At 45.8% G+C, this 17,793-nt stretch overlaps 1 protein-coding gene across 11 annotated transcripts in view; it reads left to right on the forward strand.

The window, feature by feature from the left end:
- ANKS1A (ankyrin repeat and sterile alpha motif domain containing 1A) overlaps window positions 1–17,793 on the forward strand; it is a 110,448-nt gene that overhangs the window by 55,726 nt on the left and 36,929 nt on the right. For all 11 annotated transcript variants that reach the window (XR_012046153.1, XM_072886253.1, XM_072886254.1 and 8 more), the window contains one exon: window positions 15,801–15,867. Coding sequence is in view for 10 of the 11 variants with exons in the window: in XM_072886253.1 (XP_072742354.1) it covers window positions 15,801–15,867 (67 nt within the window). In the remaining variant the exon portion in view is untranslated. The remainder of the gene's footprint in view (window positions 1–15,800; window positions 15,868–17,793) is intronic.

Here is a 17,793-nt window from a genome sequence, read left to right on the forward strand (position 1 = left end):
TTCCAAAGACTTAGAGGCATTTGGGGTCTCATTCTGACTTCTGGAGCAATGGTTGCACTCTTGGATGCTGTCGGCAGGAGGGGCATGGTTCATGCAAAATACAGCAAAAGTTTTCTATAGAAGCAGCAGCATAAAAGGGAGCTGCTGATAGTAGTTTATATAGTCAGGCCAGTTCTTGCTATAAAATATCCTAAAGCAGACTCCTATGATTGGTAAGAAATGGTAAAGATGTACCTGTAGGGAATGTTTGGGGTTTTTTTGTGGTGATTTGTATGTGCAGAAAGGGGCTGATCTGGCTGGTCGTAATGGCAACAATGAGATGTAAACATAAATGTAGTGCTGTTGTTGGAGGTTTAATTAGTTCCCTGAGTGGGATAATGCAGCTGCGCTGAATTAGATACAACTTGCAGCTTCTGAATTGACCAGGCTAATATAAAACCTTGTTGAGCCACCCCTGTTAGCAATGATTTGGCTCTTCCTCTGTGTTGAGGGGAAACAATAGCAGATTTATATGCATTATTCTGTTAATTTTAATAGTCTTTATGCAGGCAACTGAGGAGGAAAGTGATTCATGTGCAGCTCTATACAACATGCAGCTGTAGCAAAGAAGCTGAGGATTTAGCCCACTGGCCTTGCCAGCAGTAGGTGTGTCTGTTCGGGGCGCCGGGGACTTGGGGAGCGACCTGTTTATGTCCGTGGACAGATGGGATCCGTGGCAGAGGCTGAGCTATCATCGCTCTGGGCCATGGGTGACTGTGCTCAGCCACTCTCGCTGACTGGGGACAGCAGGAAAATCTGCTTGGAAGTGAAGGGTCACGTCCCTTCCCCAGCCGAGCGCTGCCAATGCCCTTTGTTGGAAGTGGAAGGTGGTGCTGGCTTTGCCAAAAGGGTGGGATGGGGAAGAAATGATTCACTTGGCAAAGCTCGTCCCTCTTCCCAGTTGCAGCTCCCCTGCTCCAAGGGCCTGGCCCAAATAACAGATGCCGACAGCGCTGCTTTGTGCTCCGTGCTGCAAAGGATGTTCAGCGTGTGTCCCGTCTGTCTCCTGACCCACCGGCTCCTTCATGGGAGCGTGAGCATGCATGTTGGTGTCCCCCCATCAGCTGCTGTCAGACAGAAACCCTTTGCAAGCAAGCCAGAGAAATGACTAAAGCGAACAGCGACGTATTGCCCAGGGAGAGGGGTGAGGACCGAAAATGCCTGACCCTCCTCTTGAGTGGGAAGCAAGGTGGGGAAGAGGAAGCATACGAGGGGGGTAGAGCTCCTGGTCAGAATAAATATTTGAATCCTTCCGAACTTGGCTGAGGCCTAAAGTGATAAATTTGTTTTTTGTAATTGGCTCATAAATATTTAGCAGCTGTGAGATGAGCACGCAGCAGTCACAGCTCACTATGAATTTTGTATAGGAGAATAAACTGTGTGTGCACTCCTGAAGGAGGAGGGGACTCTCGGCACCCGGCTTGGCTGCCAGCTCCCTTTTGGGGCGGATTAACTCACATCTGCTCTGCCTTCCTCCTCTGTAGAGCAGCTCCAGCCCTGCACATCGGCCCGGGTTCATGCACGAGCCCTGCCATAGGCAAACCTTGCGTTGTGCAAAATGGTGTGAAGCCCCTTGGAGTTTGCTCAGCAAACCCTCCCACCCACAGGGCGCGATCCAGGGGCTGAGCTGATTTCTCTCTTGATGATAAGCTACTGCAGGTCTCTTTGGATGAAAGGCAACATATGCATGTCTAATATGAACAGTAAGCCGTTTAACAAAGGCTAAGGGGTATGCAACAACTTTGCTTTATTCTGAGCCCGTGCTAATCGCTCTTGGCCAGGTTTAGGTGTTGAATGGTTCCTTCTCCCCCTGCCCCAGCTTCTGTTGTGGGTGTTGTTTTTTTTTTTCCCCCAGGTCCTTTTATCCATTTGATAGATCAGCGTGTCTGTGCTAAAGGAGAGAGCCTCACCAAGACAAAGTAAAACTTTATCACAGTCATTCACTGAGCTGCCACAGTTCCGCTGGGGAAGCAGCTTCCTGACAGTGAGAGTAATTAGCGGGGATGTAATCTCCTGGGGGAAGCAGCGGAGGGACGATGGCTGGGCTTGAGGATGTCGTAAAATAGTCCTCTAGAAACTGTGGTGGCTTCAGAAGAAGGCGGGCTGTGACAAATGCTTTCTGTCTTTTAGATGCTGTCAGGTTGATAAAAGCGATGTACGGGTATTTGGAAGCCGCGTCCTACGCAGCCTCGCTTCTTGCAGGACCAAGTGAGGTGATGAAGTGAAAACCCCTAAATGCCAATAGCAGATAAATGAGCTCTGTTTTGTAGAGGAGGAGGAAGAGGGGAGACGTTTGGCTTCAGCAAAACGCAAAAACGTTGGGCAGTGTCCTGGCTTCAGGAATGGAGGTTTAGTGCCTTTTGTGATAGGTTTCCGATGCGCTTCTGCTCTTGCAATTATCACCGTTGTTCGTTTCCACTTCATACCCCATGGTCCTGCCTGTGCGGCAGCGCAGCCAGGATGCCCTGCTCAGGGGTTTGGCTTTTGTTTTTGAGGGTTGCAATGTGGTTGTTCTCGGTACGTGTATGATCCAGGAGGTGCATCTGTACCACCTGATGTCACCAGCCCATATCTGCATCCATGCTCTGAGCAGAGACGTCTGGAGTTGAGGAACGGTGATGTTTGAGTTTAGCTGCTCTTCTTGGGTCATGGGTATTGGTAAGAAAAATGATCTGTTGAGTGTTCAGGGGCGAAGAACGTGGCAGGCTACTGAGAATTAGCCTCAGACCTGGCTCCTGACATCCCTTAATCCTCCACTTCCAGCTGTCTGCTATCAAGTAAGTGGCTCTGATGCTGAATTTGTAATGAATGCTGGGCTCGGAGGTTCCAGCATCAATTTCACAAAATGAGGTAGTTGCTTTTTGTTCTGTCTTTAGCTCTTTTAGGAAGAGATTTAACCTCCTTCAAAAGAAACTTTGGGAACTGAATAAAACATGCATTTTATTTTAGCTTTTTTTTAGAAAAAAGGAGATGTACAGTTCACCACTTTGGTGTGGCTTTTTTTCCCCCAAGTGAATTAGTTGAAGAATTAATGAATATTCTGTAGCTAATTATGGCACTGGGCAACCATCATCTCCTATGAATAATTGCAGTGGTGCTCTGTGTTTCGCTGTCGCCGCAGAAGGAATTCTTTCCCATTCGCAGTAACTGTGGATGTGGTGCTTCACCTGTTGCTGACCCATTTTTGGGGTCTTAATGTCACATAAGGATGGATGCCAGGACTAAATGGCACATCTGTCGTGCGTTCCGTCACAGGTTTTGAAGAGCTGGGGAGCAAGCTGTTAGAGGCTGGGGCTGCTATGGTATGGCTTTAAATACTTGAGCTCAATTAACCTTGTCAGGACTGCTTGGGTGCTTAAGTACCTAGTGGAATTAGTGCCTTAATTACAGCTTACAGTTGAGGATTAAGAACATTTGCATTGAAATGTGAAACTTTCAGGAAAGCTCTTGATGCAAAACCTGCCACTGCCTTGAAGTGACACCCAGAAGTTGAAATTCAGAGCTGCGAGCTGGTGTTGAAAGAAAATGCAAATATTTCCCTTGTTATTCAGGGGGAGAGCTGCTATTTTTGTGCCTGGTGAAATCGCATCTTGTAAAAGCTCACTGGTTTTTGTTCTGACAAGCTCATGCAGCTTACCTGCCAGGTAACAGCTCCCGTATGGCCCACGCTGTAGATCCAAATACTGGTGTTTCGAGTGAGAAACGCAGTTGAGAAAACAGTATGTTCAGCCTCTCCATATTCATACCGCTTGCAGCATGCAGGCTGGCCGTCGCATCTCTGGCTCAGCCCCATGCGTTTGCACTTGCGTGGTCCTTGCATGGTCCAAGGACATCCCTGCCGTGGGGGTCACAAGGCTCCTTCCTTGCTTGCCAGCAGCCTGTGCCTCCTAAAATCTTTCATTTATTCTTTTCATTCAGGTGTTTAAATCTTAATGCTTCATTTGCCCCAGGTTTGGCTTGTGGGACCAGGCAGAGCCTGTTTTCACAGCGAGGTGTGCTTGGCATGCTTTTCGGCCGATGTCCCTTGCCTAGAGCTGGCCCTCGTTTCTAAGCGCTCATTCCAGCTTTCCCTTTGCCTGTTTGAAATGTTTTATAGTTTTTTTCTATTTAGGGGAAAAGCAGTAATGTGGTCAGTATTTTTGTTCTGATTTCTGCTATTCTAAACATGTCCATCAGGATCCTAATCAACTTAATTATTGGGCTGATTATTCTATTATCTCCAGATCCCAACGTTTCCTCTTGTTTTTCCTGTGCTAAGGTCAGGAATTCTTACATCATCCCTCGTGTTGAATCTCTTTTTCCTTTGCCCCCAAAGGCAAGATGTCCTTCATCCTGATTAACTTTTTAAAGTGAAAGGTTTTGCGTTTCCACCTTACAGGTTTGCTATGTATCTGTTGCAAATGGCCAGCCTGTTAAAATTATAAACCAATACTGAACTAAGCCAATCCAAGCCAAACTAAGACAATTTACCAGTTTTGTAGGTAAAATCAGTTGATGGTCTGGTCTGAAAAGCGAATGTAAAGACCAAGTATACTTTATTCCTGTATTTAGCAGCAAGGTTTAGGCATAACAAGAATTATACTTGCCAGCTCTTTGAATCTTATCAATTCATGTGGGACCGGACAGGTATCCAGGGCAGCTCTCCCTAAGGCAGGTTTGCAAAATACAGCGAAAGTAGCAGCTTAATCGGCTGCCCTGTGTGTGGAAGAAACTTTCCATCCACGCATTCAAAAGGATTTGTGAAAATGCCCTCAATACAGATCTAAATGCACAATGACTTCTTTCTCCTCTTATTTATAGGTCACCAATTACAGGCTGAACGTGGATCTAAATTAGCGTGTGCGCATCCAGTGCACTAGAATAATACAACAATTTCAGTCCGCTGCTGCTGTGTGTTTCTGTTAACTTTTCAAGTGTACTAACTCAGTATTTCTGAATCAGAAGCTTTTGATTCTTTCATGTAAATTATTCGTGCTCTGACGGATATTTTGGTTATGTAACGATCTTGTGATCGTTAGCATTTTCGGGAGTCTTTTTCAGGAACAGAAATGTCCGGCCTCAGTGTCCTTACTAAATTCAGTCTTTCATTATGTTCTCTTCCACTTTACGTCGCATCTTCCAGCACTTCAGAAGCTTTTATTTTTAAAAAAGCATTTCTGTAGCTCTGAGTTCTCCAAGTGGGCTTCACCATGTTGCGTTGCGTCCTGCACGCTGGAGACAATCTTTGCACCAAGAGCCAAACAAATAATTTTTGGCTTTGTGTGTTAGGATGCGAGAGTATGAAAACGTAGCTGTGAAGTCAGTGAACTGATTTGATATTCTTAAGGGGTTTTTTGCCTTTTTTATTTTAAGTTTAAAATAACCAGCATCCAGCCATTTCACTGTTACGAGCGGATGCTTTGTCGCATTTGGCCATCTTTCTTGTCATGTTAACGTCGAATTTTACTGCGTATTTGTCAAAAAACATTGATATTCGGAGGGCTCTGAAACTGCAGATCTACCGCACACAGGTTGTGAAATACAAATTTATACCGTAAGTTCCTTTCCTTTTGGTATGTGTTCAGATTTCTAATTCTGGGATTTGTACAAAAACACAGACTGGAGAGTGGTATGAAGCAACAGTCCCTGATCCCGATCCAAATGAGTTTCTCAGAGACTGTATTAAGCCAGAAAATCTGTGTGCCTTTATCACTAACGAACAGTTGCAGAATGTCTTGAAATAAATAACAAATTCGGCAAGCCCTCGCGTCGTGTGTGGAAAGCACATGCTGCTGGAGGAGGATATAGCATGGGAACTCTGAAGTTTAAGTGTTGAAATGTGCCACAAACAACAGGCTTGCTTTTGTAGTTTAGGTTTGAATGAATAAATTGAGCTTTATATTTTCCAGGCCTTCGGTATTTGTTATGCTGAGTTCATAACACAGGCTGGTATATTTGTATATGCAGAATATACTGAGCGATGAAATATGAGGCTTCTGCTCTATGGGATGGTGATGTTGAGAACATAAGCCGAAGCATCATAAACAAAACCAGAAGTGGTTTATGTGCTGTCACCAATCTAGAAATGAAATTCGTGGCCCAGATCCAAATTTCCCAGGACTACACTTGCGCTAAGGAGCCAGCAGGTATTGTCCCAGATCCTTCTCTTGCTCTTAATATTTGCAACTCCATCCCTTTCAGAGATCCTGGTGGATCCAGCCATCCCTCTGCTCCCAGGACCTACCCCAGCGGGGTCTGAGCAGCCTCGCTTCCACCTTCAGGGATGCAATGTCAGTCAGTAATATCAGGTATCCATTAACCAAAGACTTTTCTGGGGAAAATGCCTTGGATCACTGTCTTGCATCAGCAGGATAAACAGGGCAGCAGGCAGGACCTAAGTGCTTGCTAAAGCAGCACCTGCTATATTTTCTCCTAGATGAACGTCTGCACGCAGCATCATCTTGGCTTGCCCGCTGCCTGCGAGTGCCCTAATCACAGTGGTATTTTGAGCCTGCGTCGTGTTGGCTTTTAGAAAAGCTGCCTTTCTGTTGGCTTTGGCCCCTCTGTTGTTATCTGTGCTATTGTCACGACAAGCCTCAATTATTGTCAATCTGCAAAATGCTTGGAAGCCGCAGCGAGTTCAGTGTGCGACCCTGGGCGCTCACCATGCCCCGCTTTACTGGGCTGCGGGCTGCAAGAGCAGCAAGTGCTTAGAGATACAGCTAATAAATGTGAAGCAGCATGTCATATGTAGTGGACTTCATTTCAGTGTGGCTGCTGGGGAAGGCCATCTGAGGTGTCTTTTCACCACGGGTTTCCTAAACTTGAAATGAGAAGCAGGAGGAGTTGGGCCACCGCGATTATCACTGCACTGAGAAGCCTAGAAAATGTCGAAGCATCAGCTAAGGGGCATTATTGCCATTTACAGGACTCGTGGTGTAAATTGGGCGTTAATTTTGAGGTGCCCAAAAAGGCTAGTTAAAGCTGTTTTTTCATTCAGTCTGTCGCTCTTGTGCAGGGTGTTGGTTTTCAGCACCGTTGTGCAGTTGCCACTTGGGTCATTTGCTTGTGCTGACCTCTTCCGTCCCCTCCGGACCGTATACCGCACCTCTTGAGAGATGATTTCACAAGTCAGCAATTAAAAAAGAAAATCCTAAATCTTGATTAAATAGCTCTGCTTTCTTTTTCCTCCCAGCAACCCCAAAATAGCTTGTTCTTGTTCACTAGAAAATCCATAAAACAGTTGGAAACGGCTAGCAGCATCTTGTGTTCAGCTAGACTGGTCTCGTAACTGTCTGACACAAACTTTCGACCGTGATATTGAAGGTTGAGAGTCAGGCTTTGTGTGCAGGAGGGATCATCTTTTTCAGGCAACCGTACAGCTCATGGGTGATCCTACTTTTGCTATATTTGGGGTTTGTTGCTGCAGCATTGGTACAAAATGGAAGCATCAGATGGAGGCATTCTCTGCTTCCCCAGCATTGTCCATTGACCTAATGCACCCTTATTTTTCTCCCCTGCTTTTTCCAGCTAGCCTGTTAGGCTGTAATGAGACTGGTCACTTTGTAATTTGAGGTGTGTTGGACTCAAAGGGGTTTTTAAACTGTAGAAGCAGCTTGTCTGATTATTTTATAATTTTAAACCAAATTTGCCCCATCCCTCAATTGCAGAGCTTAGAAATAATGAAGTCTTAACCCTTGACACTTACTTGGAATTGCAGAAATTTTAAATACTGATAACCTTTAAACCCAACTTTGTAAGTAGCTTTCAAGAATAAAATATGCTGCTGGAACTGCTATCTTGTCTGCCGAGCTCTAGCCCCAGGCAAGTTTGTACAATAGGTTATGAACCCCTTAATAATAAGGATTTATAATGGGAATCCTGATATATTCCTAATTATGCTTATGCTGCAGGGTGTCATTATAATGCACTAATACCATACATATGGTAGATAGTGTGCCATTTGTTTCTGGGTGTTTTTATTTAATTATAGACTTTTATCTGAATAACTTTATTGCTGAGTGTTTCTGTTTCTTTGACGCATGTGCAGGCGTGTCATAGCTTATCTTCCTTGTGACCAGGCTTCTGGACTGGTGATTTTAAGCTGCCAATTTGGGAAGGGGCCACAGAGGAAGCAGAAGGCATTGACCCCACACAGGGTTTTTCCTTGCTATGTGCAGAGCTCAGAAAGAGACGAGCAATGCTGTGTGGTACCAGAAATCCTATCGTAAGGGAAGGTAAGCTCGGGAAGCACCAGGCAGGAGAGGTTTTGAGGAGAAACCCTGTTATGCTCTCCCCTAACGCTCTTGGTGATGGCACAAGCTGACAGTCCCCCCAGTGTCGCAGGGGTGGGGATGCTGCTGTCACCTTTGGGTGAACTGCTGAACCACAGAAAGCACCTCAAGGAAAAAAAAAAAAGTCGTTTTCTGCTGGTTTGGTTCCCAGAGGCAACATGCTGTAGTTAGACGTGTGTGCATACATGTATGTGCACATGCACAGACACACCTTCAATGCTAAATCATCCCCGGATGATAACACGTAGTTCCCTATTCAGGCTTCCCAGGTATCAGGGGCTGATGAGGTGCCTGAGAAGAGCAGTAGAATAAAGCAGTCTGTTACGTCTCGTTCTCTTCATACCTGATTTAACAAGTCTGAAGTTGTTACAGTGATTTAAAGGGAAAATACTTCATTGGAGTTTTTCTTCAGTGCCCCTGAGTTAACTCTAAAAGCTGTTTTTCCAGGATAAAAGCATCAAAGGGGCTCTCCTTTGTATATCAAGGCATATCTGGATTTTAATGGTAACATCTGGCTTCTCAGAAATAAGCTCCCTGCAAAGGAGCGAGTGTCTGTGTGTGCATGAGGGAGGTGTTGGAAAGAGAGAGCGCTGCGTGGAAAGGTTGGCCGACATAGCCTGGTGTCTTAGGCAGGCTTCCAACCTCCTAGTTAACATACACAAACCTACCCTTCTGGTTGGCCGCCTTAATTTCGAAGCGGGGAAGCATGCATTTACTCTAAACAGAGCTGGTTTGTGGGGTTCAGAGCCTAACTATGGAGCTTGGTTGGGGATGCAAGTGCCGGGTGTTACGCCCGCGGAGCTGCGGAACAGCGGTGCAGATCACTGTCCGAAGCAGCTGGGTGCTCTGACCACCTATTGTTCTCAGAGGGGATGGAGGGAGAGGGAAACCCCGCTTATAAACCGTCTGGGGTAGGGTACGTAGCTCTCGGCAATATCTGGTCATCCAAATGCTGGCATGCATGTGTATATCTATTTTTTTTCTTCTCCCAGGACAACCTTTCTATGTCCTTGGGAATCGCTGATGCTGCATGCAGAGACTGAGAACAAAACTTCTGCATTTATAGTGATGGTAAATGTAAGGGCTTTTCAGCCGTAGGTGAGGTTTTACTAAGCCTCTTCCAGAAAGCTCCAGTAGCATAAAGATGCCCCCGAACCTGGGTGAGCGTCACGCTAGTGGAGTGCTGCTCAATTTTGTGCTTTCTGAATGAAGTTTCCTTTCCCTGCATGCAAATGAGTTGCTGCAGACAGCTCGTGTTGCATGAGGCTGTCTTTTATTTTGGTGATAAAAGACCCCAGGACTTGTTTAATCATCCTGTCTCTCTCAATGGACTCGCTGGCTCCAAACTTCACCGTTGGCTCTGGGGAGGAAAAACTGGAGAGATTAATACAGCCACCGCGGCTTCACGTCCATCAAGGCAGGGGAGTGGAAACAAAGCACATCAGAGCTGGCTGCGGAGCGATGCCTCTGCGGGGCCGCGCGTGCCCTCCGAGGAGAAGGGTCCCTGGAGGCTTCGAAGCCCCGTACCTGGCACTGCTGCCTTCACAGAAGATTTGGGACCTGTCTCCTGCTGGTCGTGCAGGGTGGTATCAGAGGAAAGGAGATATTTTGCATCCTACTCACGTTGAAAGCCATTAGGTGCTTCTGCCACGAGTGCTGCGAGGTTGGGGAATTACTTTGCAGGACTCTGGTGTTGAAATGTCCTCTGTCTTGCCGGCAGAACAAACCTTGGCATCCAGCATGTCCTCCAAGCTGGCTTGGCTTTTACTGGCCTTCTACAAACAAATACCTTTTTCTCTATTAATCAGAACTCCGTCACTTGGGATAGTTTGTTTTAAGATAAAGTTCTGTTTTGGAGTAAATTGCCAGTTGCTATGTTTTCGTGGCTGCCTGCCTGCGTGGAAGAGCTTACCACTTCCCCAGCCACGGGATGACTCTCAGCCGCACCCAGCTCCTTTTTTCAGGGTATTTTTATTCTTCGGCAAAACGTAGGCAAATGTGAAAATATTTCAGTGTGCTTCAATCCTGGTAGCTGCTCTGCGATTCCTTCCCACTGCACCCCTTGCTTTGGGGTTTGCTGAAGGGCGGGCGCTGTCCCATCCTTGTAGCCTTTCCTTCTCCCAAAGTATTTTAGCTTTGCAATAGTTTGTCTCCTTTCTTGGTAGGGTTTCAGGCCTCATTGACTAAAATATCTTTATAGCATGGAGCCAGCTGCCCCTCTAGATTAGGAATAACAGATATGATTGTATTAATTTAGGAGGAAAAAGGATTTTGTGGTTTTATTTCTGTGGGTGTAAAAAAAATTTAAAAAAACCAAACCATAAAAACCCACCCTGCAACCTGTTCAGGGATGGATGCTTGGTGCTTCAGTGGAAAAAAACAGGTTAAGCCAAAACAAATCGGAACTGAGTGTTCAGGCTACAACTAAGTCTGAACTGCAGCGCTATATTTAAACATGGTATTTTTGTATTTTAATAATTAACCACTGGGAAAGAACAGCCTAAAAAACTGTAGCATAGGCTATTTTCAAGGTATCTTCTCTTCCAGTCCCATCTTAGTGCCATAGAGTGCAGCTGAGGACTGGTTGCGAAGGACAGGGATTTGCAGAGTTCATTCCCTCTTTAGGTTTGTGTCCTTCCCCTGTATTCTTATCTTTGCAACCTCTTAACAGTTAAATCGAGATGATCAGCAATTAAAGCAGTGCTTGAGCTGGTTGGTGACTTGGGAGAGTGTTTTCTTTTCATGGAGAGCCGAGGGCATGAAGCAGGATTTCCCTTTGCGTTAATTGTTGTACGATTTTGACTGTGCATAACCGTGACCACCTCCAGATCAAACTGATGTTTAGCAAAGGATGGGTTGTGAAAGGTAATCCTTTGCCATGCGATTATTTCATTACCGTTCAGTTTTATATAGCACAAGGCAATTCTCTGCTTTTGAGGAAAAGTTCAGGGGTGTTTTAGTGCTGAAGAAGCACCTGCAAGTCCTCACTGCTGTGTTGTGACTGCAGAGCTGTCAGTGCTGGGGACGGAACCTGAAAAGCATCAAGTCTCCCTCGCATTAGAGGAGGGCAGTGCGATGGAAACAAGTGAACTTGGCCTGGCACCCGGAGTTAATTTGCACTTTGGATCCAGCTATGGAAAAGGGATGCAGGGAAGGAAGCAAATTTTTCACGGTGTCAGAGCATGGTGACCTGCCCTGGGCAGGGGAACTCATCCAGTCTGAGAGCAGAGTGGGTTGTGATCTGGATCCACGTTGTCCTCTTGGCTGCAGCGTTGGGCACCTGTTACCTCCATCCGTGGGGGAGAAGTTGTTTTTAGAAAACTCTTATCTACATTTAAAGGAAGTGAAAAGACGGGGAGAGTCCTTTTATCCTGCACCGTCCTCTCCAGGGCCATAGTACTGCAGTAGGCATTGCTTCTTCCCAGCAAGAAACACAGCAGAGGAGCTGGCCTTTCTTAAAACCAGGTTAAAACTTTAGCTTATCCTTCATCCTGCATTGTGAAAGAGCAAAACTGCAAGTGGGGAGGGGTGGAAGAGGGCATCCAAGCATGGAGTGTGGTGGGGGAGGGTGAAATGCTGGCTCTACCAACGCAAAAATGCTGGGAAATAAATGGGATTTTTTTGTAAAAAGCATCTGATGGGAGGGAGCTTACCTGGCTCTTGCCTAATAGCATTCAGAGTCGTAGCTCTGACCAAAGAGGGGCTGCAAATGTGGGGTTTGAATCTGCCACGGAAACATGCTGTTGTGCTCTTTGCCTTTCCCAGCAGCACCGGCAGCAGTCCCCGCACGTCTTCAGAGCTGGGTCCCGGCACAGCGTAAGAGATCCGCAAAGCGCTTTGCCTCTGTTGCTGGGAGACAGTCGGAGGGAGCTGGGGCTGCTTGAACAAACACGCTTTTCTCCTCGCCTCCTCTCTTCCTTCCCTCCCCACCTTTTTTTTTTTTTTTTTCTTCTTGGTGACTGGTTTTAGGAAAAGCTTGGCTGGAACCAAGTGATTCTTGCTCCAAATGATCCCACGAGACTAAAGAACTTCACAGGCTTCCAGATCCGCTGAAGTAAACGTCTCTTAGATAAAGATCCCAGACAGTAGGTACAAGAGCGGCTCCAGCTTAGCTTCATTACAAGGTATATTTCTAACTGACATAAATCTTCAAAGCTTAATGCCCTTAAACTTCTGGAGCTTGAACTGAATCGACCGTAAGACCCAAATTCCGCAGCGAGCCCTCAGGGTTGTGGCAGTATCCCAGAAATCCTGCCGCAGCTCAGGTTCGGTGCCTGCCTATGGAAGTGAATAAAACAGTCGGTACCAAAGCCCTTGGTCTTATTTGGAAGTGAGGCTTGTTTTGCACCATCCCTATATTCCCCTCCAGTCTTGCATGGCCTTTATGTACTGGTGATACATAAGGGCACCATGAAATTTTGAGGCTTTGCTGGGGAGCATTTGCTGCTTTGGAGGGGCAAAAGCAGATAAAGCAGATGGTTCTTGCCGAAATGGTGACTCGCAAAAATGTGCATGGTGAGACCTAGGTTACCTCTGGGTTCTGGTCAGTAACCTCTGCTGAGAAATATGAGGCAATTAATACGTTTCAGTTATTTCATGTTGTCTGCAGGCTTGAGCAGAAGCTGCTGCATCGCTCGCGTGTCCTTCAGGCTCCATCACAACTAATGAGAAATGGAAAAGTTCTTTAAAACCGAGCCTGTGGAGAGGAGCGGGGCTGATGGAGTGAAGGTGACTGCCACACGCCTCCGACGGAGGGAAACAGTTAAAAGGTGTAATTAGGGTAGAAGAAAAACTCAGCATCACAAGGCAGACTTTAAATTAAGTTTTTTCCTGTTAACTGGTTCCAGTTTAGCTGATCCCACACTTCTGTTGCTGATACTGCAGAGTTGCTGATTTACACAAGAGCCTTAGGTTAGCTGACAAAAAACCTCAACTTTTCCTTGCAGTTCTCAAGACTGTATTTCTGGGGCTTCCTTATTCAGCCACAGTGAGTCTAAATAGCAAGATCAGATGACACGATGACTAGCCGTGTAATTTTTATCTGAAGCAGTGGCTAGTGATGTGAGCAGTTGCAAGATGCATTTGATTTTTGTCATTTAAGGGCTGCCTCTGTCCACTTGAAATCAGGATATTTTTGCCTTTTACATGGCCTCATCCTTTTTTAGTGCATCCTTTTAAACTTGAGCTTAAGACAAAATCCCATTCTTGTACCGATAGCTTGCAGCTTTTGATTAAAGTTCTGAATGACTTGTCTGTAAGTAAAAGCTTTCATGTCCCAGGCTATCATATCGATTCTCCTTTGTCATTTTTACGCTCCTGTGAAACAAGGGATCTGATCGCTCATCCTTCCACACTGCTAGCAACTCTGTTAACCCTCGTGTCAGCGTTTGATGGCGTCTGGCCTTTGTCCGAGACCTGCACGGCCCCAGCAGCCCGATGGAGAGCCCGGCGTTGGGCTCGGGTATCTCCCCGCTGTCGTAGCAAAGGTCACATTCGAGTTCTGGTTGTGTCCAGGGGCAGAAGAGCGATGAACGCTTTTGCCTTACGTACTGCAGGGCAGCGTGCCGATGGCAGGACCCATGCATCCAGCAACTTCAAAACCCTTCCTTTAACTGCAATCTCTTTTTAGAACACACTTCACTTTTCTTCCATAGATGTTTGAATTCCGATTATTGCTTTTTCAGGCTGGTCTTCAAAGCTCCCAGTAAACTAGCATTAAATATATTTCAAGCCCAGTAGAAGTGCTCGTCCTCATGGTTTTCTAGGGGCAGAGGATCCACGTCCTTTAATGACTCTTCTATAGATCGCATGAATGCCTTCTCCCTGGTGAGATTTAATGCTACAAGTGCACTGCCTGTCTGTTCCCCGCAAACAGGAAGGACTTCATTGGAGATCTGACTTGGCAGGAGCCTTTTAAGACTGTCTGGTTTTTTTGTTTCACCAAAAAAAACCCTCCCTAGTGGAGTTCAGCTCCAAGCTGCCGTTGATTTTGATTGGAAGTCAAACTCCCAGCTCCCTGCAGCGTTTCCAGGAGTCCCGCTCGCCGGCCCGGCAGTCTGGGGAGCTCATGCAGCTGCACCAAGCAAAGCATCGCCCTGGGATGCAGGCAGTGCAAAGGCAGCTGGGGGATGAGATCCAGGAAAACTTGGGCTCCTTCCCCAAATCTATCCTTAAAAGACCAGGAAAAAAAAAGTTCTGTAAGAGTTGAAGTTTATTTCCCCCCACTCTCTGTTGCCAGTCGATGTATCAGCTTTGCATTCAGCAGCAACCGCTCTGAAGTGCCTCGCAGGAATATTTTCTTGGGAGATTTCTGTTCAGGAATCTCTCACTGGGATGTCTTTTTTTTTTTTTTTCTTTTTTAATTATTATTTTCTGCTTGGTTATAGATTGAAGACTGGGGTAAGCAACCAGACCTGAGCCTCTTAAGTGTCTCATTGCTCTTTGGAAAATAGCAGGCTTTAGTGCTTTAGATGATTTAAAATTCTGAATTGACTAACTGAGGTGCAATTTATCAGGTCTTTCATCTTAACAGAATTAACCTAGTAATTGTCACTGCTGGTTTTCCCTCTGCGGCATTGCATTAGAAAGCCTCGATTTACAAATTCTGCTCAAGAATTGTTTTTGAAAAGTTTCTATTCTCATTTAAGAAACTATCCTGTAGGTTGTATGAAAATTGCAACTTGTATTAATTTTTCTTTTGTGGCCAATGCAGTCATTTATATGCAACTCTTAAGTGGACTTGAAAAGACACCATCTCAGGCAGTATTTTTTACCTTTTTTCTTCATTGCATGAGGTTTGCCTTGAGCTATTGACTGTGAATTGCTTAAATCCGGGGATGAAATTGTCTTTAGCTCCCTCTCCTGGGTAGTTAAGGCATTTGCCCCCATGATGCTGCTTTTGCAAACGTGATCTATTTTCAAACTCTTTCTAAGCATCTCTGCTCTCAGTGGAAGCGGTGAGGAGCACAGCGTCCATGCCCAGGATTGGGAAATGTGATGGTTTACAAAAAAAAAAACAACCAAAACAAAAATACCCAAGAAAACCCAGGCTGAGGTGAAGCCAAGTTTACGTTCTCCATGCTGTGAAAGAGTTAGTGAACTGCATTTCTTAGGCTTGGCTGCTGGTGAAGGTGGGGCTGCATGTTTGTACAGGGTGAGCTGAGGAGTTTGGGGTTCCTTTCCTTCTCCCTAATTTTATGCTCCAGAGGGATGGTTTTGTTGGAGCTGTTTATTTTCAGGCACTGGCAAGTTGTGGAAGGGAAGGCTCTGTGGAGTCCCAGCCTCTCCGCGTCCCTTCTGAGTCATCCATCCTTACGAAGACTTTTCCAGGCAAGGTGTTAAGGGTACTTCTTCTGGGGCAGAGGTATCTTAACATCCTTTCCTGGATTTCTTCAGCAGTTACACGGCAGGTGAAATCCTGGGGCTGCCTTTAACTTTTCCTGAGGCTTTATGAATAATGCAGCGTGTGCTTTTTTTTTATATTTTCAGATTGAAAAAATCATGAGTTCCATCGGCGAAGGCATTGACTTTTCTCAGGAGCAGCAGAGGATCTCAGGTAGCGTACTCAGCTTGTGTGTGTCTGTTTTGATTGTGCTCTGTACAAAAACAAGGTGCTGGCTCCTGCGTGCAGAGCTCTTTAACCTGCTTTGGCTCCCAGAAGGGAAAGGAAGGCTCTGGCACAGAAGGAGCAGACCTCAGCTTCCCACCGTAATGTTCAGTACTGCTACCAGCAATTTTAATTCAATACTCCCCTAGGTAGATTGATTTAATTTTATATAGTGCAGCTGTCCTTCCCTCCCAGCAGGCTTTTGGGGGAAATGGGCTGGGTGAAGAGCTTTGCAGCTGGTACCCCCAGCCTGATGGGAAAGGGGGGGACCCTGATTACCCCAGCGTTGATTAATGCTCACCCAGTGACAGCAGTGTGTCTGTGTAGGGGGTCTTGTTTCTTGTTGAAACTGCCTGTTTATAAATTTTGGGGCTTAGTATTACTGTTTAGGATATGGTAAATTTTGCGGTGATGTTTTACATCTTTGAATAGCTTTAAACAAAGGCTTATTGCTGGGAATTGTGGAGGTTTTATTAGTGCCTTCCGATACCTGAAGTGACTCCGTATAGTCCTTCCTTTTAGGTGGAGGTGAGTTGCTGGCTTGCGTGAGTGGTCTGGGACACTCCTTGTGCTCTTCTGCAAGCTTGCGGCAGTAAAATCGGCCCCGGAGTGGCCGGCTCATTCCCCCTGCTCGCACAGCCTAATAACCACTGTGTTCTGATACTTGAAACTTCACAACTAGTCTAAGCTCAATGTGTAGGAGGAAGATCAGGTTTTCTACACATACAAAAAAAATCTAATTTGCAGCTGAAAGATGGTGTAAGGACTCCAGCCAGTATCCTAGGGGTAGAAAGTTCTACTGATCTGGCTCCTACAATTACTGTTGTTCTCGACATAGCCTTTGAGAAAGTCGAACCAATTGCTTACACTTCTCTCCTGCCTTTCAGAATATGTTTGTGTCAAGTTTCTGTTCTTCTCTGGTGGATAGCAACAAAATTTTCATTAAGCAGTCAGTCTGAAACAGAGCCGCTGCATATTTGTCTTCTGGCTGGTCTCTCAATCTCCACAACAATCTTGCTTTTGTTTCAAAGACATAATGCAGTAGCAAGATGCTCTTTTTCTGGCTTTTTTTTTCGTTATGTAAGTGTGGGTCTGTCCCTTTGGAAATGAGCAGAATCTCTCTATAGCCCTCCACATTCTAGTATTTTGTTCTTTAAGGCTCACAAAATCTTTTCAGCCCTGGGAGGATAGGATGGGAATTTTGTATTTAGAGTCGTACAACAGTGACTATAACAAAGATATCAAATATCCCCGTTATCTCCATGGCAATTCACCCATCCCGGCTGCACGTTCACTGCTGGGCGTGTTTGGAGATGAAGCCGCTCTGCGGGCACGGTTGGGATGGGTTTCCCCTGGGTAAGGCGGCAGCTGATGGGGAAGCGCGGGCTCAGAGGGGCTGTCTGGCTGCCGGTGGGTTCAGTGTACATTGGGTTGTGTGAGAAGGTGTTCTTTAGAGGCTGTTTCTATTTCACAGATTAAGAAACGTTTCCTGGGGACCAGGAACGCTTGAGCAAAGCCTGTGCAGGGCGAAGGGTCCTGCTCAGGCAGTTTGTCTTACCTGGAGCTTACCAAGGGCCAGGTTTTAGTTTGGTTGCAATAGAATAAGGTGTAAAGAGCTGCTTCAGCTACCCAGCCTCTAAAACAAACCGTCCAGAGTAGCTGGAGTGTTGCGGCAACTTTTCCAGCAAAACTACTGGTTTTTTGCAGCCCATAAAATGTTTTTGCCAGAATACTTTAACATTTCTTCTCCAACTTTCCACCTGTAAACTCTAGATGCCCGATTGTTGCTTCAAATCAGGTAAAACTCATCACAATATCTTTTCTATATATTTCACCTACATACTTCTGTGACCTTGAAGTATGTAGTTTTATTAA

This window comes from Ciconia boyciana, chromosome 23 (assembly GCF_034638445.1).
Source record: "Ciconia boyciana chromosome 23, ASM3463844v1, whole genome shotgun sequence".
NCBI classification, from domain to species: Eukaryota; Metazoa; Chordata; class Aves; order Ciconiiformes; family Ciconiidae; genus Ciconia; species Ciconia boyciana.